Source organism: Botrytis cinerea, chromosome 6 (assembly GCF_000143535.2).
Source record: "Botrytis cinerea B05.10 chromosome 6, complete sequence".
NCBI lineage: Eukaryota > Fungi > Ascomycota > Leotiomycetes > Helotiales > Sclerotiniaceae > Botrytis > Botrytis cinerea.
The window spans coordinates 255,846-272,195 of record NC_037315.1 but is presented as its reverse complement, the minus strand read 5'-3'; the positions used below and the strand labels follow the sequence as shown (position 1 = coordinate 272,195).

General features: G+C 43.9%; 5 protein-coding genes across 5 annotated transcripts; 2 read left to right on the top strand and 3 right to left on the bottom strand.

The window, feature by feature from the left end:
* The first annotated feature begins 223 nt into the window (after positions 1–223).
* Positions 224–2,211, top strand: BCIN_06g00640 (hypothetical protein). The gene is made up of 2 exons (XM_024693303.1): positions 224–547; positions 629–2,211. Exons 1-2 carry the CDS (start codon positions 465–467, stop codon positions 2,037–2,039), a joined length of 1,494 nt encoding a protein of 497 aa, XP_024549089.1. The 5' UTR covers positions 224–464; the 3' UTR covers positions 2,040–2,211.
* A 1,454-nt stretch (positions 2,212–3,665) lies between these two features.
* Positions 3,666–5,980, bottom strand: BCIN_06g00630 (hypothetical protein). The gene is made up of 5 exons (XM_001560145.2): positions 5,584–5,980; positions 5,295–5,462; positions 5,120–5,234; positions 4,830–5,056; positions 3,666–4,774 (listed from the first exon to the last, which is right to left on the bottom strand). The coding sequence occupies exons 1-5, from the start codon at positions 5,801–5,803 to the stop codon at positions 3,864–3,866; spliced, it is 1,641 nt and encodes a 546-aa protein (XP_001560195.1). The 5' UTR covers positions 5,804–5,980; the 3' UTR covers positions 3,666–3,863.
* A 1,045-nt stretch (positions 5,981–7,025) lies between these two features.
* Bctpp2 lies at positions 7,026–9,433 on the bottom strand. Its single transcript, XM_001560144.2, has 3 exons — positions 8,032–9,433; positions 7,574–7,971; positions 7,026–7,515 (listed from the first exon to the last, which is right to left on the bottom strand). Exons 1-3 carry the CDS (start codon positions 9,070–9,072, stop codon positions 7,164–7,166), a joined length of 1,791 nt encoding a protein of 596 aa, XP_001560194.2. The 5' UTR covers positions 9,073–9,433; the 3' UTR covers positions 7,026–7,163.
* Positions 9,434–12,714: 3,281 nt separating this feature from the next.
* BCIN_06g00610 (hypothetical protein) lies at positions 12,715–14,920 on the top strand. The gene is made up of 4 exons (XM_001560141.2): positions 12,715–13,043; positions 13,139–13,214; positions 13,530–13,672; positions 13,724–14,920. The coding sequence occupies exons 1-4, from the start codon at positions 13,002–13,004 to the stop codon at positions 14,534–14,536; spliced, it is 1,074 nt and encodes a 357-aa protein (XP_001560191.1). The 5' UTR covers positions 12,715–13,001; the 3' UTR covers positions 14,537–14,920.
* A 486-nt stretch (positions 14,921–15,406) lies between these two features.
* Positions 15,407–16,270, bottom strand: BCIN_06g00600 (hypothetical protein). Its single transcript, XM_024693302.1, has 2 exons — positions 15,993–16,270; positions 15,407–15,764 (listed from the first exon to the last, which is right to left on the bottom strand). The coding sequence occupies exons 1-2, from the start codon at positions 16,149–16,151 to the stop codon at positions 15,489–15,491; spliced, it is 435 nt and encodes a 144-aa protein (XP_024549088.1). The 5' UTR covers positions 16,152–16,270; the 3' UTR covers positions 15,407–15,488.
* Positions 16,271–16,350: the final 80 nt, after the last annotated feature.

The window sequence follows — 16,350 nt, the reverse complement described above, 5'->3', positions numbered from 1 at the left end:
GCCAATAATAACTACCCACGGACTGTGGAAATCTATGGACCGTCCGTATGTCGATCATACCACACTCACCGACGCCAATAACGCAAACTAAGCTTGCTTCTGTTTAGTTTTGCGAGAGACGTATGCTCTAGTAAATGGGCCTCGGTATTATTTGTTGAGATGGAGAGCATGTCTTAACGGTAAATGCAAATGCCACACACATCATTCCTCTTTCCTTTCAAATGTTTCATGTATCAGTATTCAGGATATTGAGCCTCGGTGTGTATCCTTGATCTATTTCTTACATTCACTTCGAATGGTTACTCCTCTGTTGCTCTTTATATCTTCTAATTCCCCGTCTTGATTTCTTGTTGTTCTTGACACAGCCATTGTGTATTTTACCGAACTTTACTTTCAATATAACATCAACACCTGTTGTGTATACATCCTTACTGTAGATCCTTACAACCTCCAAATCACACATAATGGGTTCTGTCCAAAGATCTGGAAATTGCGATTACGACGTTGTTATCGTTGGTGCTGGCTTATCGGGAATTAATGCTGCATAGTAAGACCTAATTGTTGGATATTGAATTCTTGTCCATGTTTCTCTCGTTAGCGATCCAAGCAGATGGCTAACACTTTACAGTCGTATACAAACAGAACTTCCAGGCCTGACCTATACTATACTCGAGAATCGCGGAGCAATTGGCGGAACGTGGGATCTATTCCGATATCCTGGCATTAGATCCGATTCGGATTTGCATACATTTGGATTCCCATGGCGACCATGGTTGAGCTCCCAGTCGATCGCTGATGGTGAATCAATCTGCAAATATTTTAAAGAATCTGCCGAGGAATATGGTATCGATAAGAAGATACAATTCTACCATAATGTCACATCGGCAGATTGGTCAACGGAACAACAGCAATGGTCATTAGCAGTTGATGCGGGTGGAAGGCAGAGCACTATAAAAGGACGATGGATTATTTGGAGCACAGGTTATTATGACTACAGCGAGGCATTGAAAGTCGAAATACCTGGAATAGACGACTTCAAGGGCAAGAAGATACATCCTCAATTCTGGCCCCAGGATCTCGATTACACAGACAAGAAAATAGTCGTTATTGGAAGTGGTGCTACGGCAATTACATTGATACCAAATCTGGCAGATAAAGCAACCAAAGTAACAATGTTACAACGAAGTCCTTCGTGGATAATGGGGGTTCCCGCAAGAGATTCCACCGGAAGTTCCATGCGGAAATATCTTCCAAGTTGGGTGGCTAGCCAATTGATTCGTTGGAGATTCCTGGTACTCCCGTTACTATTCTTCCACTTCTGTCGTCAGTTCCCCAGCACAGCCTGCAAACTCCTCCGATCCAGAACTAAGAAGGAAATTCCTTCAACCATTCCCATCGATCCTAACTTCAGCCCCAAATATAATCCTTGGGAACAACGTCTATGCGTTTGCCCAGACAGCGATTTCTTCAAATGTCTTCACTCAGGAAAAGCTGATATCGTAACTGATACCATTAAAACCGTCACCTCATCTGGTATTGAGCTCGAATCGGGGAAAAGCCTCGATGCAGATATAATTATCACAGCCACTGGACTTAAAATGCAACTTGCCGGCGGCGCCAAAGTGAGCATCGATGGCGTCCCCTACGACTATTCCACCAAATATATGTGGAAAGGCATGATGCTTCAAGACATGCCGAATGCAGTAACAGTCATCGGTTATACAAACGCTTCATGGACTTTGGGGGCCGACACTACCGCGGGAGTATTGGTTCGACTGCTTAAACACATGCGAGAGAACAACATCGTATCAGCTGTTCCGAAAGTTCATGGCGATAAGATGAATTCTCAGCCCATGTTGAATTTGAGTAGTACGTATGTCGAGAAGGCAAAGGGATATTTGCCCATGGCAGGAGATAGAGGTCCGTGGCAGCCAAGGCAGAATTATCTTGTTGATTATTGGGTTGCGCAGTATGGGAATTTGACGGAGGAATTGGAGTTTACTGCCGCTGGGGGTGCAGGGTTTGATAAAAATCAATGATTGTAACGTTTGTACGAATTAGATGGGAGGTCGATCGGTTAAATGGGGGTCCGGATGTATATTTGTTTTTAATTATGTTGCAATATGTGTGGCATGTATTCAAATTTCAAGGATCACATTCTTCACTACGTTTAAGTATGAGTATACAATACAGATTTATATAAGAGATCTATTTTAGATACACGTTCTGTTCGTTCAAGCTTCTATTTCTATGATTCTCCGGGCATGTCCAACCTCCAGATTTCGGAATCACGTCGACCATTCGTATAATACAAGATTGAAATGGAGTCAGCTATCATTGAACATAAACCAACGTGGTTCTTTAGCAACACGGTCCTTTCCATAGTACAAGGTTGACTTATCAAACATCTCCATGTACTAAGATTGATACCGCAGCGATGTCTCTACATCCTTTCATCTTACCAAAAATCATAGCTTCAGCCCAACCCCCATAGAGCTCTAGGATCCGATCACAGAGAACGTATTGAGCGGTCCAGCTTGAAGAGCAGATTTACATCTTTCGTACACGACATACTGCGAATTTAGCACCGTCTTTGTTATTTATGAATAGGAGGGTATGTATTTCCTCAATTGTAATTCCATACTGTGAAGACTTGGGAGTTGCTCAGTTCTGGGGGATGTGTTGGTAATAGGCATGTTGATGTCGATGTCGATGTTGAGGATGTTGTTTGGTTTTCGTGGTTTGCTGTTTGTTGTTTGTTGCATGTATAGTAGCGAGATGGTTTGATATTGGAAGATCTGATAATCCACTCGTGAGAGATGCATAAGAAGGAGGGTTGCTTATTATTAGTGGTAGTAGAGTGGCTGGTCGGGTGGAATTTGGGGTTTAGAAGGAGGAGGAGGGAGAGAGGGAGAAATATGAATAGATGATCACTAATCTGAGAGGGAGAAAGAGAGAGAGAGAGCGAGCGAGAGATTTCTAAATGATTTAGTAGTTGGTTAGTTTCATCTGCTGGATTTCATGTGTATGTATGTATGTATGTATGTATGTATGTATGTATGTATCTAGATAGAGGTAAGCTCGAGGATATCAATATTAACAGTCAACAATCAAACTCCCAACCATAGCCATAAACAACTCCTCATCAGCTTTTTCATTTATCCTCCATCCTCCATCCCCCATCTCCATCTCCATCTCCATCTCCACCCCAAAGAAATCACAACACCCCACTACCTGACAATCCCATACCACCATTAAATCAATATATCAGTATTTGGCATCTGCATCTCCATCTCCTATAAATACATATCATATCAACGTAACCGATTAATGAATCAATCTCTTTTATTTTTGCACCTTGGGAAGTTTCGAGGCCGATGGATAGATCGATGGATAGATTGATGGATTGATGGATTGATGGATCGATTGATAGATGAATTGATGAGTCAAATCATCATTTCCGAATAGAGTACTATGAGTAAGACTTATAAATTAGGAGACTTAGAAGTTAGGAGACTCATAAATCAGGGGAAAGGAATGTTTACCTACGCTACCATCATCATCATTAGTTCTTAGCTCTGCCTTTGTAAATATTGAGCTGCCTGCTACAATTAGCGGGGACAAGCGAGCACTTCACAAGACAGTGGATTGGGTGATCTCTAACATATCTATATATACATCTTTAGCTTTTATTTTGTCTAACTACAGACTAGTAGTACCTAATTCTGCAATAAATAGATAAATAAAACACCATTGAAAACCTTGACATTCAACACTCATTTCCCATCGAAATGTCTTGATCGATTCCTAAGCCTTCCTACCTACCGGTCTCAACTTCTCACACACCGATTGAACAAATCTATCTACAATTCATCAATCCTACCCAAAACCCACTGTAAGTGTCTATAACTGCTCCTCGGCTGAAACTGCGGTTGCATATGACCGCTCAAAAATGTCTCCGCCCACATCAAGCCACGTTCAAAATGCTGCACTCCCATCGTTCCCTGCGGTTCATCCACAGGTCCAAAGCCCTCCTCAATAAACAGATTTCCATACTGAAGGTCCGGCAACGTAATCACAATTGGCTTTGCAGGTTTCTCTTGGAACCCCAATTTTCCTCCCCACGTCATATTTTGAATGGCAAGAAGTGTACCATTTGTGAGGATTTCGAAATCGAGATTACCGTTAGCGATGAGCACGCGGTTGGTAGCTTCAATGACGAGGGGAAGAACGGATTGGATGGGATCGGCACTGAGATCTCCTTCTTGTTCGGGTCCGCCTTCGCCGTCGTCTCCTCCGATGAATACTGGGCCGGAACATTCGTTCCAGTCTATTTCCATAGGTGCATGCATAGCTTTTTTCACATCTGTCCGATTGAAATATATTTGATCAAATCCTGGATATAGATACTGCAAGTCCGATGGATAACCGAGTGGATCAGATTGAAGGGGACATTGAGTAACGATTTCATAAACGTTGAAACAGGGATTTGGTCCATATGCTGCATAGTAGATTGAACCCCAAAGATCACATGCTACATCAGTATCATTGTTGTAGTCGAAGTATTTAGGGGGTTGAACACCAGATGGCGGAAAGGTTAAATATTGCGATATGAAATCCGAGTAACCGCATGATTCGTGAAGTGCTTCTAACTGAGCCACAAAACTTGCGTTGAGACCGAATATGTTGTTGTTCTGCAAAAGGAATGGAACAGCTGGGGCTTCTTGTTGTGCATATACGTAGGAGCCAATGACGGGATCATAAGCTAAAGCTCCTATTTGATGTTAACGATAAATTCCCCTGGAATTAGACCAATAGAGAATCCTTACCAGACACATCAAAATAATCCGTATCATTTCTCTCCAACATAGCCAACGATATATACGGGACATATCTTCCTGCGTAACTCTCCCCCGTAACATAGATCTTGAAATTCTTAATTCCAAACGTCTTTTGGAAATTTAAGAAAAATTTGACAAAATCCTCTGCGATATCTTCTTCAGTTGTAGCAGTCACTTCACCGATCGAGAATCCCGTTCCAACTGGTTGTTCAACCCTTTTCATCATTAGTCGTGCCGCTCTCTCTCAAATGGATAATAAGAGCAGTATTTATACACACCAAAGAACATTCGTAAGATTAACCCAAGAATATGGATTAATCTGCGGAGCATACATTCCCCAACTCCAGATAAACCGTCCATTTTCTTGAAAGAAGGCTTCTAGAGAACTGCAACCTATCCTTATCATTAGCTTTGTTCTTACGATTTCTATCCCAGATGCCAAAGTAAACTCACCAGGACCTCCATTCAGCCAAATAGTGACCTCATCAACCGGCTCTCCAACCGTCGGCTCAAAGACAAAGTAAAGTCCTCTTGATTTATTCTTCATATCAATTGGCATCAATCCTGCATACATTTCTCCAATATCAAACGGAATGTCCGGGAGAGATTCAACACGATATTCTACACAATATCTTTTGTCAGCTTCGATTCTCACAACCCAATGCAACATCCCATCCCCCCAATCCACCATTCTTCACCAAATCTCTCCTAATTCCTATGTTATAGTGGCCCAAAAACTCACCCTCCGTATGTTTATTCAGGAATCGAAACCCTTCCGTCCCATTCCCATGCCCATGCTCATGCCCATACCCAGGATGATTTCTCTTTCTATTTCCCTCGACCCTCTCTTTCAAATCCGGATGATACCCCTTCGCATGTGAGAAATCCGAAAAACGACCTGCGAGAACGGTCGTTGCAAAGACAAACAGGATCATCAACATCTGTCTCAGATTCCACGACATCTTGCTATTTATTCCAGACTAAAACCTTCTGAGGCGCGCTCGAATTGCACGTCGATTGTTCGATTTCTTTACTCACCCAGAAAGAAGAGTTTGAGGTACCGGGGACAGAAGGGGTTCACTCAATTGCAATTTCAAAACACACGCAATCGCGACGGTATTGCGAGAAAGAAATGAAGCAGGAAAGAAGGAAGGAAGGAAGGAAAAAAAGAACGAGTAACACAACTCATTCTCACATAATAAACCGATTCGTCCGTCCGACCAAAAGAGAAAAAAACTACTCCGAACAAACCCAGGTATGTAGATATTAGTCCATGCATTGCACTGCATTGCATTGCATACAACCCCCGCAAAACCATATCAAATATGCAATTCATCGTCATCACTTTTTTTTTCTCAGCCCCAGGACCAGAAACCTCCTTCCTATCCTATCCCGACTTACTAGCTACGCAAACCGATAGCATAGCATAGCATCAAATCGAATCCAACTCTCGGCTCAGACTTCAGATTGTCAGGGGGAAGTGCAGTGCGTTGAGCAATTTCTCGTTCCGGCCTTGGGACCAGTAACTATCGACAGGTTAGGGAACCTGAAGTTTCTCAACTCCGAATCGAATATCATAATTGCATGCAAATCTGGGTGTGGTAAGAGAATTATCGGTTGCCTGCGGTATGGTATTGACATGACAATATACTCATAAACCACACAACCCACCGATTAACTTCCTCTCTCAGCACCCCCAGCTCATTATCAAGTGGCGAATCGATCCACGTATGTATGTATTTCATTCTGCTCGTCTGGGTTAAGATGGAATATTCGGAATAGCATGGCATGGCAAGGAATATCGAAGGACCTATACCTGTACCTGTACTCACAATTCGGTTGTAAGCTACTCCACCACTCCTAAACAAGAGATAATAGATAATAGATAATAGATAGATCATAAATAGATAGACAACTAATATACATCCATCCATCCCCAAGCTAGTCTCGCTTACTTATCTTATTATCCGTTTGGTGAGAATTTAGTGCCACTGATTGAGATGAGATGAAATCAAGTATTGCGGCTTGGTGATAAGGTTATCTTGACTCGGTCCAGTCCGGTTCGGTTCGGTTAGCTACATAACTACAAGTTATGATATGCTGTGTACACGATCACATATACATCGGAGAGCCTGGTTATGAAAAAGCTATGTGATGGAATGTAGTAGAAAAAGATCATGATTTTGAGAATTATTAATCTCCTTTACTATTGTAATTATTCATTTCTTCGTAATTTATATACAAATCTGTATAAATTTATTAACCTTTTCATCTCCATCTCCTAAATCCATCATCCACTGATTTGGTGCCTCTAACCCAAAACTAGTAACTCAAAACGAGTGCCTTCAACTTCTCAAAGTTTGGTGTTCCCAATCCTGTGACTGGATCCCATCCTTTTGTCGCATTCCAACTTGCGTATGGAATGACTGCTCCTCCAGGTACTTTCGCGCCAGTCTGTCCATTGACACCATTGCATCCTACGCTTGCTCCTCCGGTGATATCATTAAGAGCTCCTTGGCCAAGAAGATAAAGGAGGGGGTTAATGAATCCTAGTGCTGGCTTTCCTGCTTTGAATCGTGCATCGTTGAGAAGACCGAGAATACCTGCAATTACGGGAGCGGCGGCGGACGTTCCACCTGATGGGGAAAGTTCACCGAAGTAGACTACTTGGTAACTAGTTATGGATTAGTAAGTGTTTAGATAAATAGATTTGATAGGGAATGAGAACATACTCAGGTGTCAAACTATGAGCCGAAATATCTGGGAAACCTCTTCCTGAAAAGTTTGTGTAGCTCTCATAGTATTCCTTGGTGCTTGGACTGATATGCTTGTTCAAGTATTCATCCACAGCAGCTACTTGGTACCAAGCAGTAGGGAAGTAGTTTGAGAAACCTCCTGAACCATCATCCCAAGCGACTTCGGGAGCAACGGCTTGAGTACCTCCAACAGATGTAATGTATGGACATGTACCAGGGAATTGAGGTTGGAAGTATGGGGTGTTGAGACCATCGTTTGCGACGCAACCAGCTCCTACTCCAGTGTCTCCTGAGGATTCAAGGACTGAGATACCACGAAGTCCCATGATACCGATCAGGTTGCAAACTCGTACAGCATAGGCATATGGAACTGTCTGAATAATGGGTTAGCAATGCAACACCTGATGAAGGATAGAGAGTCAGAGAAAACATACATCTTCATCATCACCATAAGAGTTCGAGATGACTTGTGGTAAGGCGGAGTTTGGTTGAGACAACAAGTACTCATAATATGGCAAATATGGCTCATTGGAGTTATCGGCCTCAGTTGGTAAATCAACGTTAGGGATAAATGGTGGCGAACCACCAGTGATGAATTCTTGAACAGGTAAAGGATGAGCAACACCAATGATGTTTTGAACATCAAGATTTGCCTCGCCAATTTGAGCAGTAGCTTCATTTTGATCATTAGTAGCTCCATTGATCAGGGTAACTGTGAAGTTTTGTTCTGGGATACCAAAGTAACTCTCATATTGGAAAAGATCAGTATAGAGAGCTGATTGGTTGAGGAAACTACCGAATCCGATTCTGCTTCCGGATGAAACTGAAGGGGTGTAATCTCCGATGTTGTATAATTCCTTGATACATTTAGGAGTAATGGATGTTGAGCAAGCAGCATCAACAGTTACTTTCGTAGCTGAAGTATCTCTCTTTGCAATCTTAGTTGGTGCGTTTGCGACTGTCTTTCCGAAGTAAGTTGTTGGAGAGATGAGCTCGATATGTTCAGCAACATCATCTGGGACGGAGTATTGAGTAGTTCGGACTTTTGTTACGCCATTGCTTGTATAGCTTTTGAATTTTGCGTTAAGCATCGAATTGGCCTTCTCAATGGTGGTGGCAAAGGAGATGGTCGATCCATCGCTCACAATGTTTTGAGCACCGGCACTTGTCAACCATGAAGTAACAGCGCTACTTGCATCCGCAGAAGGGGCGAACAAAGCATTAGCCTCATCAATGTCGAGATGGTTTCCGTACTCTGCATTTCCTGGTGTTGAAACGGCAAGAAGTTTGGCCTCCAATTGATCCAGATTTTGCATAGCGAGACCAACTGTGAGGGTGATGGCCGCACTCGAATCTGTTTCCGAAGCAGCAGTCCATCCGCTAGGTGCTGCAGCCAATTTCTCCATGACGGCACCATATGCTGGGAGAGCTTGGGAAAGCAGACCCGCACAAATGGCGGTTTTGGGATACATCATGATTGGAGAAGCTTGATGATATCAATTGACGGGTGATCGATTGAATCTTCACAGATGAAGAGGGAGAAAGCGGGAACGGTGAGGAAAGGAGGGAGAGGAGAAGAGATGGGTGGAGAAGGAGGTGAGGAGGTATCAGAACCAACACAACGGTCAGGAAACGCAGCTCTTTATCAATACTTTCCCCAACCTCTGGCCATCCCATTTTGCCATCAACACCTCGGATCACACAACGTCGAATTTCCCCTTGTACCTGGCAACGCTCGTGTATCTCGCCCGCACAATTTTGGTACTTGCAGGCGAAGATCTCGTCTGAGCGAATGATCGTTCATGAAGATACTGACGTGCCCCGCCACGACAAGCCGATGTGGTACCAAAGAGTATCATCCGAGCCATGGTATAAGGTACAGCAGGGTCGCTTTGAAGCTTTATAACATATGCGGCAGGTGAATATGCCAAGAACCACCAAAAGCTTAATCATCGGGACTGGACTGGAGTACGCACCTTCCCATTAGGGACTAGCTCACGTGCCGCTCGCCTTCGATTGCATGCAGTGACTTTCAATTGGCCTATCAGCTTCCGCAATGAGTAATACAATTTCCGAGGTTCCGCGATAGCTTTTCCCCGCTTTTTAGATGGATGTATGGGTGGGTATGCGAGGTATGGTCAGGTCATGGTCATGATCCTTGGTCTATGGTCTCTCCATCTGCAGATTTCCGGATTCAAGCTTTTTATCAATCACGGCGATGAGACGAGCAAGCAAACGAGGCAAAATGGCTACATGACAGGAAGGAATGATGGCACCTGCAATAATGTGGCTTTTCAAGTGCACCAGGGCCAGTCGATGGTGTGTTGTGCATACCTACCTCAAGGAATTCCTGTGATGTATTGATTGTACGAGCATATTCCAATTGTGGTTATGCATTCGCAGGAGGGAATACATCCCTGGACATCATTGCATCAGTTCAATCTTCTTATCTGGGTCTCTGCGTGTAGATCATGATTCTGTTATCTTTCCTCGTATCGTCGGTTATTTGGGATATGCTTATTGCTGCACGGGCTTGAAATCCTGTGATTGTGATGTGGAGAGAGGGAGAGAGAGGGAGAGAGAGACATACAGAGAGAGAGTGAGAAAGACATACAGAGAGAGAGAGAGGGAGAGAGAGGGAGAGAAGGAGAGAAAGACATATAGAGACAGATAGATAGAGAGCTTGGGGAAAGGAAGTGGAAGAGGAGAAGAAGGGAAGAGGAGGAGAAGGGAAGAGGAGGAGAAGGGAAGAGGAGAAGAAGGGAAGAGGAGGAGAAGGGAAGAGGAGGAGAAGGGAAGAGGAGGAGAAGGGAAGAGGAGGAGAAGGGAAGAGGAGAGGAAGTCGAAAGATCTTCCCTTCAATGTACAGCTACTTAGGTATGGCGATGGAGATGAAATATACCAAGACCAACAGTAACGGTTCAAGCACAAAGAGGAAGAGGAAGAGTGAAGAAAGATCTAGAAAGGGATTTCGTTCATTTCGTTAGTTAATACCATCCAGTCGAGATATTAATAAGGATAACTATCCAATATGATATATGCAAAATGATCACGTGTCGTCTCAAACCATTGGATGATATTGTAATAAAGTAATAGGAAGACTGATTAGATTTCACATGGGCAAAAGAGAAGGGAAGGGATGAGATGGGATGATATTATATTATACTAGGTATACTACTTATTAGATATGTATATATTAGGTAGGTGTTATAATTCAAAATTATATAGATACGATAATAGTAATAGGAATAGGAATAGCAAATTCACAATTCACAATTCACAATTCCAAACTCACGATTCAAGATTCAAAGTGGAAAAAAATAAAATAAAAAAATATTAATATTAATACGATAATAAGAAAAAGCCATCCAGTCTCAAGAACTCACGACAAGATTTATTTATCCTCTCTTCTCTCTCCTCTCCTCTCCTCTCCTCTCCAACTCGATACTCACCATTCATCCACATCTCGCCCTCGGTCGTTGGGCATTCTCAATCCATACTTTGAGTAGCAGTCGGCAGTCTCGTCTGCACAAACACACCACAGGGTAATGTAATCATAGTTGTTGGTCTCGACTTACGGCTATCAGTCGAGGTGCTAGTATAGTTGCTCTGAGATGGATGCGTGTGGTTGAAGTTGTGGGGGTTGGGATTTGGTAGCTGGATTGCCGTGGTGAGTGTGCTGGTGAGGAGGATTGATATGCTGGTGAGAGTTGTGGATTTCATCTTAGATGGGGATGGGGATGGGGATGGGGTTGGGGGTTACTATATTCTACTTTTGCTTTTGCTTTTGCTTTTGCTTGGTTTTGAGAATGTAGATTTGCGGTTGCGGTAGACTCGGGGTGTGGGACTACTGGGGGGGAAGTTGGTGTTTATATAGGGGATGGATAGGAGTTGTGTGTATGTCTTATAGTGATAAACAACGACTTGGACATTGTGCTTTTCTTTGTTAAAAATGGTGGAGGAGGTATCGAGTCTTTTGTGTGCAAGACTCAGTAACTATCTGGCTGTTCTAGAAAGACAAAGACAAAGACTGGAAGATTCGAAAAAAGAATATCCAGCAAGCAGAAAGGCAAAGGAAACAAAAGAACCCAAGGGCAAGATCAATCATGAACATACATACGCCACGTGACTCCCCGTCGCCATCGTGCGGATTGGGTTTGACCAGACCAAGCGCCCAGCACCCACCGACCGATCTGCCAAGGCATAGAGAAACTCAAATCTCTGTGCCCAACACCGCCCCATTCCTTGGTTTGGACGAGCAAAAGGGGGAGCTGAGCAGCTGAGGCCAAAAATCAAAATCGATAGCTGCCGGCGCTAGACTGGACGCTCTCCAAACACTACGGGATCGGGACTGGGAACGTACGAAACGGGTATAGGTAGCGTTTCCGAGAAGTTCCCGTGTTGGATTATTGGCAAGAACAAGGAGGGTGGAGAGGAGAATGACGTTGGTGTTGATGTCGATGTTGACATTGACGTTGACGCGAGAATTGATGCTGTGGATTTGCGTGGAAGTATAGATAGTCGAGCTTGATTCGAGGTTGCGAACTTTATCTGGAGTGATGTTGATCGGTGTTTTGACATACTCACGCATAGACAGATACATACATACACATATACATCCATACATGTACGTACATGTACATACACATACATATACCAACGAATGCTCAATGGAAACGATGGATGCTGGTGGTGGTGGAGCATGTTACAAATTAATCTCCATCCAGAGCTCGTAGTCTGCATTCTGCACACTGAAGATCTAACGTATGTATGTGTGTACATCCATGATGAAGATCAAAGCTGCGTGCTGGGTACATACACACACACACACATATATATATATATATATATCGTATATATCGTATATATGTATATCGTATATATCGTATATATGTATATCGTATATACACATCGAATTCACACATCTCATACCGGTACACGATATATGATATGATATGATGCGCATGGTACAGATACAGCCATACCAAAATCCTGTTGATGTTTCCGGCTCTAATCCAAATACGTGATGTGATTGGCCAAACACGCAAAATCACCCTTTTCCCCCCCCAATCGACTAAGAGCAACCGACGTCATTTCCTTGTTACAGCCATTCTCAAGTTCTCAACTATGACCCAGCATTCGTATGATCGTCATGAACCTGTGAACTAAAAGCGTACATGTCCCACTTAACTCTCCAGATCCGCACGAAAGCAATATCAACCATCCATCCTCCCGAAGCTTCCTTCTCGTTTCGATCAATTCATTAATCTATTGCTCTCTCCATCATCACACAATCCCTCCCGTGTCTACGATACATCTCATCCACAGCTTCGAATCATCAAAAGCCCCTGGCCCGCAGCACAACAAAGATACGCTTCGAGCAAAACAATCCCACAACCTCACAATGCATCGCACATATTCCATGAGACAATCGCGGGCTCCAACTGTAAGCTACACATGCGAAATGAATTGGCGGGGGCGTGTCTGTTCGCGGTATTGATATGAGCTTTTACTGACGAGTCTCTCCTCTCTCCTCCATAGGCCTCGCAACTCCAAAACCCTCCACCACCACCTTCGAGTACCAAGTCTGGAAAGTTCTTCGGCAGAAGCGGTATCGGTCAGTACATTTCTTCTATGACGTCTACGATGTGTTCTACATGATGGATGTGGGGTATGCGGAAGCTTCTGTACATAGGAGAGGGGTGGAAACGAAAGGGAAGAGCAGTACATCGAGTTGCTCTGCACGGCCCTTCCGGAGGGGATTCGATGATGAACACACTCCTCGGGGTGTACAAAATAACGGCATGTTTGTGTCGGATATCATGATATCTGTCGCTGTCGTGAATTTGTTGCGATGCTCGTTGCGATAGCTATGGAGAAGGACATTGGCCGTCGTATTCAAGGGACGATTTGCTAACAACTATCATTTCAGGCCATGCTATGCGACTCAAGACACACTCTGCCCTCAACACGAGAGGGCCAGAGCTTTCCAAAAAGCTTGGTCAACTCGTGAAGATGGAGAAGAATGTCATGCGCAGTATGGAACTCGTCGGAAGAGAGAGAATGGAGGTAGCAGTAAGTAATTCTCTTCATCACATTCAAGCGCACCGATTTAACATAGCATAGCAACAACTCTCCATTTGGGGCGAGGCTTGCGACGAGGATGTATCAGATGTTACCGATAAGCTCGGTGTATTGCTCTACGAAATTGGTGAACTTGAGGACCAATATGTTGATCGTTATGACCAATATCGTGTTACCATTAAGAGCATCAGGAACATCGAAGCTTCCGTTCAGCCAAGCAGAGATCGCAAGCAAAAGATCACTGATCAAATTGCTCAACTCAAATACAAGGAGCCAGAATCTCCAAGAATTGTCGTTCTTGAGCAAGAACTGGTTCGTGCTGAGGCCGAATCTTTGGTCGCTGAAGCCCAACTTTCCAACATTACCCGTGAGAAGCTCAAGGCTGCTTACACCTATCAATTCGATGCTCTCCGCGAACATTGCGAAAAGGTCGCTATCATTGCTGGTTACGGAAAACATCTTTTGGAACTTGTTGATGATACCCCTGTCACACCAGGTGAGACTCGACAAGCATATGATGGATATGAAGCTAGCAAGGCCATCATTCAAGATTGTGAGGATTCTCTAACCAACTGGGTTAACTCCAATGCGGCTGTCTCTTCCAACCTTTCTACTCGCGCTCGTACTTTGTCTCAACGTAGAAGAAACAACATTCAACGTAACGCTCAAGGCCATGACCTTACCGGCCAAGATCAACCATTGAATGACAACGAGAGTGGTCTTTGGGTACCAGCTGAAGTTCACAAAGGTGGTGATGAATACGAAGATGAGGAGGAGGAAGAGGAGATTGCTCATTCTCATCAAGGTAGCATCACCAATGGTGAACTAAGAGGTCGTCAAGAAGAACTCGCATAATGGCCGAACAACTTTTGAATTCAGGAAGAATAATGCTGAATGGAAAGATTGTCTAGGCATAATTAGCTTGTGACGGTGTTAAAAGAATGGACTGAATTAGTGGCGGGTATTCCCAAGATCTCTTTGATTTTGCTTCAAAAGCTGCTATTACTGCTCTACTCGGAATGGATCAATGTTTTTCTTTTCTTTTCTCTAATGACGATAATGTTGGAATCAGAACGGGGTGGTAATTGATCACACACGATCTGAGAATACGGGTGTTGAATTTGGGAATGAAGGGTTTGGTGAACGGGAGGGCTAAAAAGGTTTTGAGGGGGTGGGGTGGGAATACGATTATGGGCTTGGAGGCTTTGTATCTGTAGTTTTTAATGAATGCTTTTATCATTTGATTTAATCTTGCTCCTGAGAAACTCGCAGCTGCCTTGTTCAGATTTATCTCCTCTGGGTACCTTCAGCCATTCTCAGTATCTATCTCATGATCTTCATGCCGTCACTAACTCTACCAACGAACAATAAAACTACTACTGACAATGATTCATCATCCTCATCCCTCTCACTGTACAATTGTTTCAATCCTTCAAAGACGATGATCCTCTGTAGTAGATTATTCCCAAACAGAACCTGTGTTGATTCATCATCAATCCCATGCTTATACACGCTCTGACTTCTGGTCTCCCTTTATGGACATGAATCTCATGCCAATAGGTAACTACATGATGGCTATGCTTGACGTTGTGTGGTCGTAGTACGTGTTTCATGCTGATATATCTACATTCATCTTCACGAATCTCCTGCAATGCGAGAATGTGCAATTGTACTTTTTAGCCAGAAGGCACTTTTGCCTTGACGGGAGGATTGCTGGAAGTGAAATGGGTATTCTTGACCAGCGCATATTGTATGAGTCGAAATGGATCGGAAGATGTAAGGGTTTTTATATATATATTTAGGATTTTTAGGATTTGCGACCTCGGACTTGGCTTTCGAATTCTTCGAGTTCGATGCGCAGGATGTGGGCGCCGGGCACGACGACGAGACCGAGCCAGCGGGGGGTGATGTTGAGGAGGGGCTGGGGCTGGGGCTGGGGCTGGGGCTGGGGCTGGGATTGGGATTGGGATTGGGATTGGAGGGTTGTGGAGTTGGAGTTGGAGTTGGGGTCGGGGGAGAGGGCGGGAGGCGGAGTGGGCGGAATGCGATATTCGTAGGTTTCGGAGAGGATTATGTTGAGATCCTGTGGGTTGTGGGGGGATGTGTTAGTTTTGTTTTGCTCTTTTTCTTCTTCTTCTTCTTCTTCTTTGCTCTTTGCTCTTTGCTCTTTGCTCTTTTGTCCTCGGATCCTTTTTCTCTTCACAGATACATATGCGCGAGATTGGGAGGGGAGTTCATGCATGCTTCTATTGCATACAACTGAAGAGGTGCTGGGGCTGGGGTAGAGACATATGAAAGATGGCAAACGAACAGAATCGGTACATTTGAATTCCCCCCGAAACATGCGATGATCGGTGGTGTGAACGAGTAGGGTTTTGCAGAGGAGATTGTTTAGATAGACGCGTGCTTGTTTTGGAGATGGAGATTCGGAATTCTCTGGGGATGTGGAGGAGGGGGCGAGAGTGGTCATGGTTTGGTGGTGGTTTTGGATGTGGTTGTGGTTTTGGATGTGGTTGTGGTTGTGATTGTGGTTGTGGATTGAGGGAGGGGGAGGTTTGGAGGGGAATTGATGATGGGATGGTTGGACACTAGAGAATGAATTGGTGGGTTTTGCGATAAGATAAGCTTATGGTCAAGAGTCACGTGGGGACGTGGACTCTGTGCGTCAT

Bases quoted from the DNA above. Each gene is read 5' to 3' on its own strand.
- BCIN_06g00640 (XM_024693303.1), top strand. From the start codon at position 465: ATGGGTTCTGTCCAAAGATCTGGAAATTGCGATTACGACGTTGTTATC. The intron at 548-628 runs GTAAGACCTAAT...AACACTTTACAG, and splicing joins TCGGGAATTAATGCTGCATA to TCGTATACAAACAGAACTTC.
- BCIN_06g00630 (XM_001560145.2), bottom strand. From the start codon at position 5,803: ATGTCGTGGAATCTGAGACAGATGTTGATGATCCTGTTTGTCTTTGCA. The intron at 5,463-5,583 runs GTGAGTTTTTGG...GATATTGTGTAG, and splicing joins CCTGAATAAACATACGGAGG to AATATCGTGTTGAATCTCTC. The intron at 4,775-4,829 runs GTAAGGATTCTC...AACATCAAATAG, and splicing joins GGATTATTTTGATGTGTCTG to GAGCTTTAGCTTATGATCCC.
- Bctpp2 (XM_001560144.2), bottom strand. From the start codon at position 9,072: ATGATGTATCCCAAAACCGCCATTTGTGCGGGTCTGCTTTCCCAAGCT. The intron at 7,972-8,031 runs GTATGTTTTCTC...CCCATTATTCAG, and splicing joins CTTATGGTGATGATGAAGAT to ACAGTTCCATATGCCTATGC. The intron at 7,516-7,573 runs GTATGTTCTCAT...ATCCATAACTAG, and splicing joins GCTCATAGTTTGACACCTGA to TTACCAAGTAGTCTACTTCG.
- BCIN_06g00600 (XM_024693302.1), bottom strand. From the start codon at position 16,151: ATGACCACTCTCGCCCCCTCCTCCACATCCCCAGAGAATTCCGAATCT. The intron at 15,765-15,992 runs GTTCGTTTGCCA...CACAACCCACAG, and splicing joins AATTCAAATGTACCGATTCT to GATCTCAACATAATCCTCTC.
- BCIN_06g00610 (XM_001560141.2), top strand. From the start codon at position 13,002: ATGCATCGCACATATTCCATGAGACAATCGCGGGCTCCAACT. The intron at 13,044-13,138 runs GTAAGCTACACA...TCTCCTCCATAG, and splicing joins GACAATCGCGGGCTCCAACT to GCCTCGCAACTCCAAAACCC. The intron at 13,215-13,529 runs GTCAGTACATTT...CTATCATTTCAG, and splicing joins CTTCGGCAGAAGCGGTATCG to GCCATGCTATGCGACTCAAG.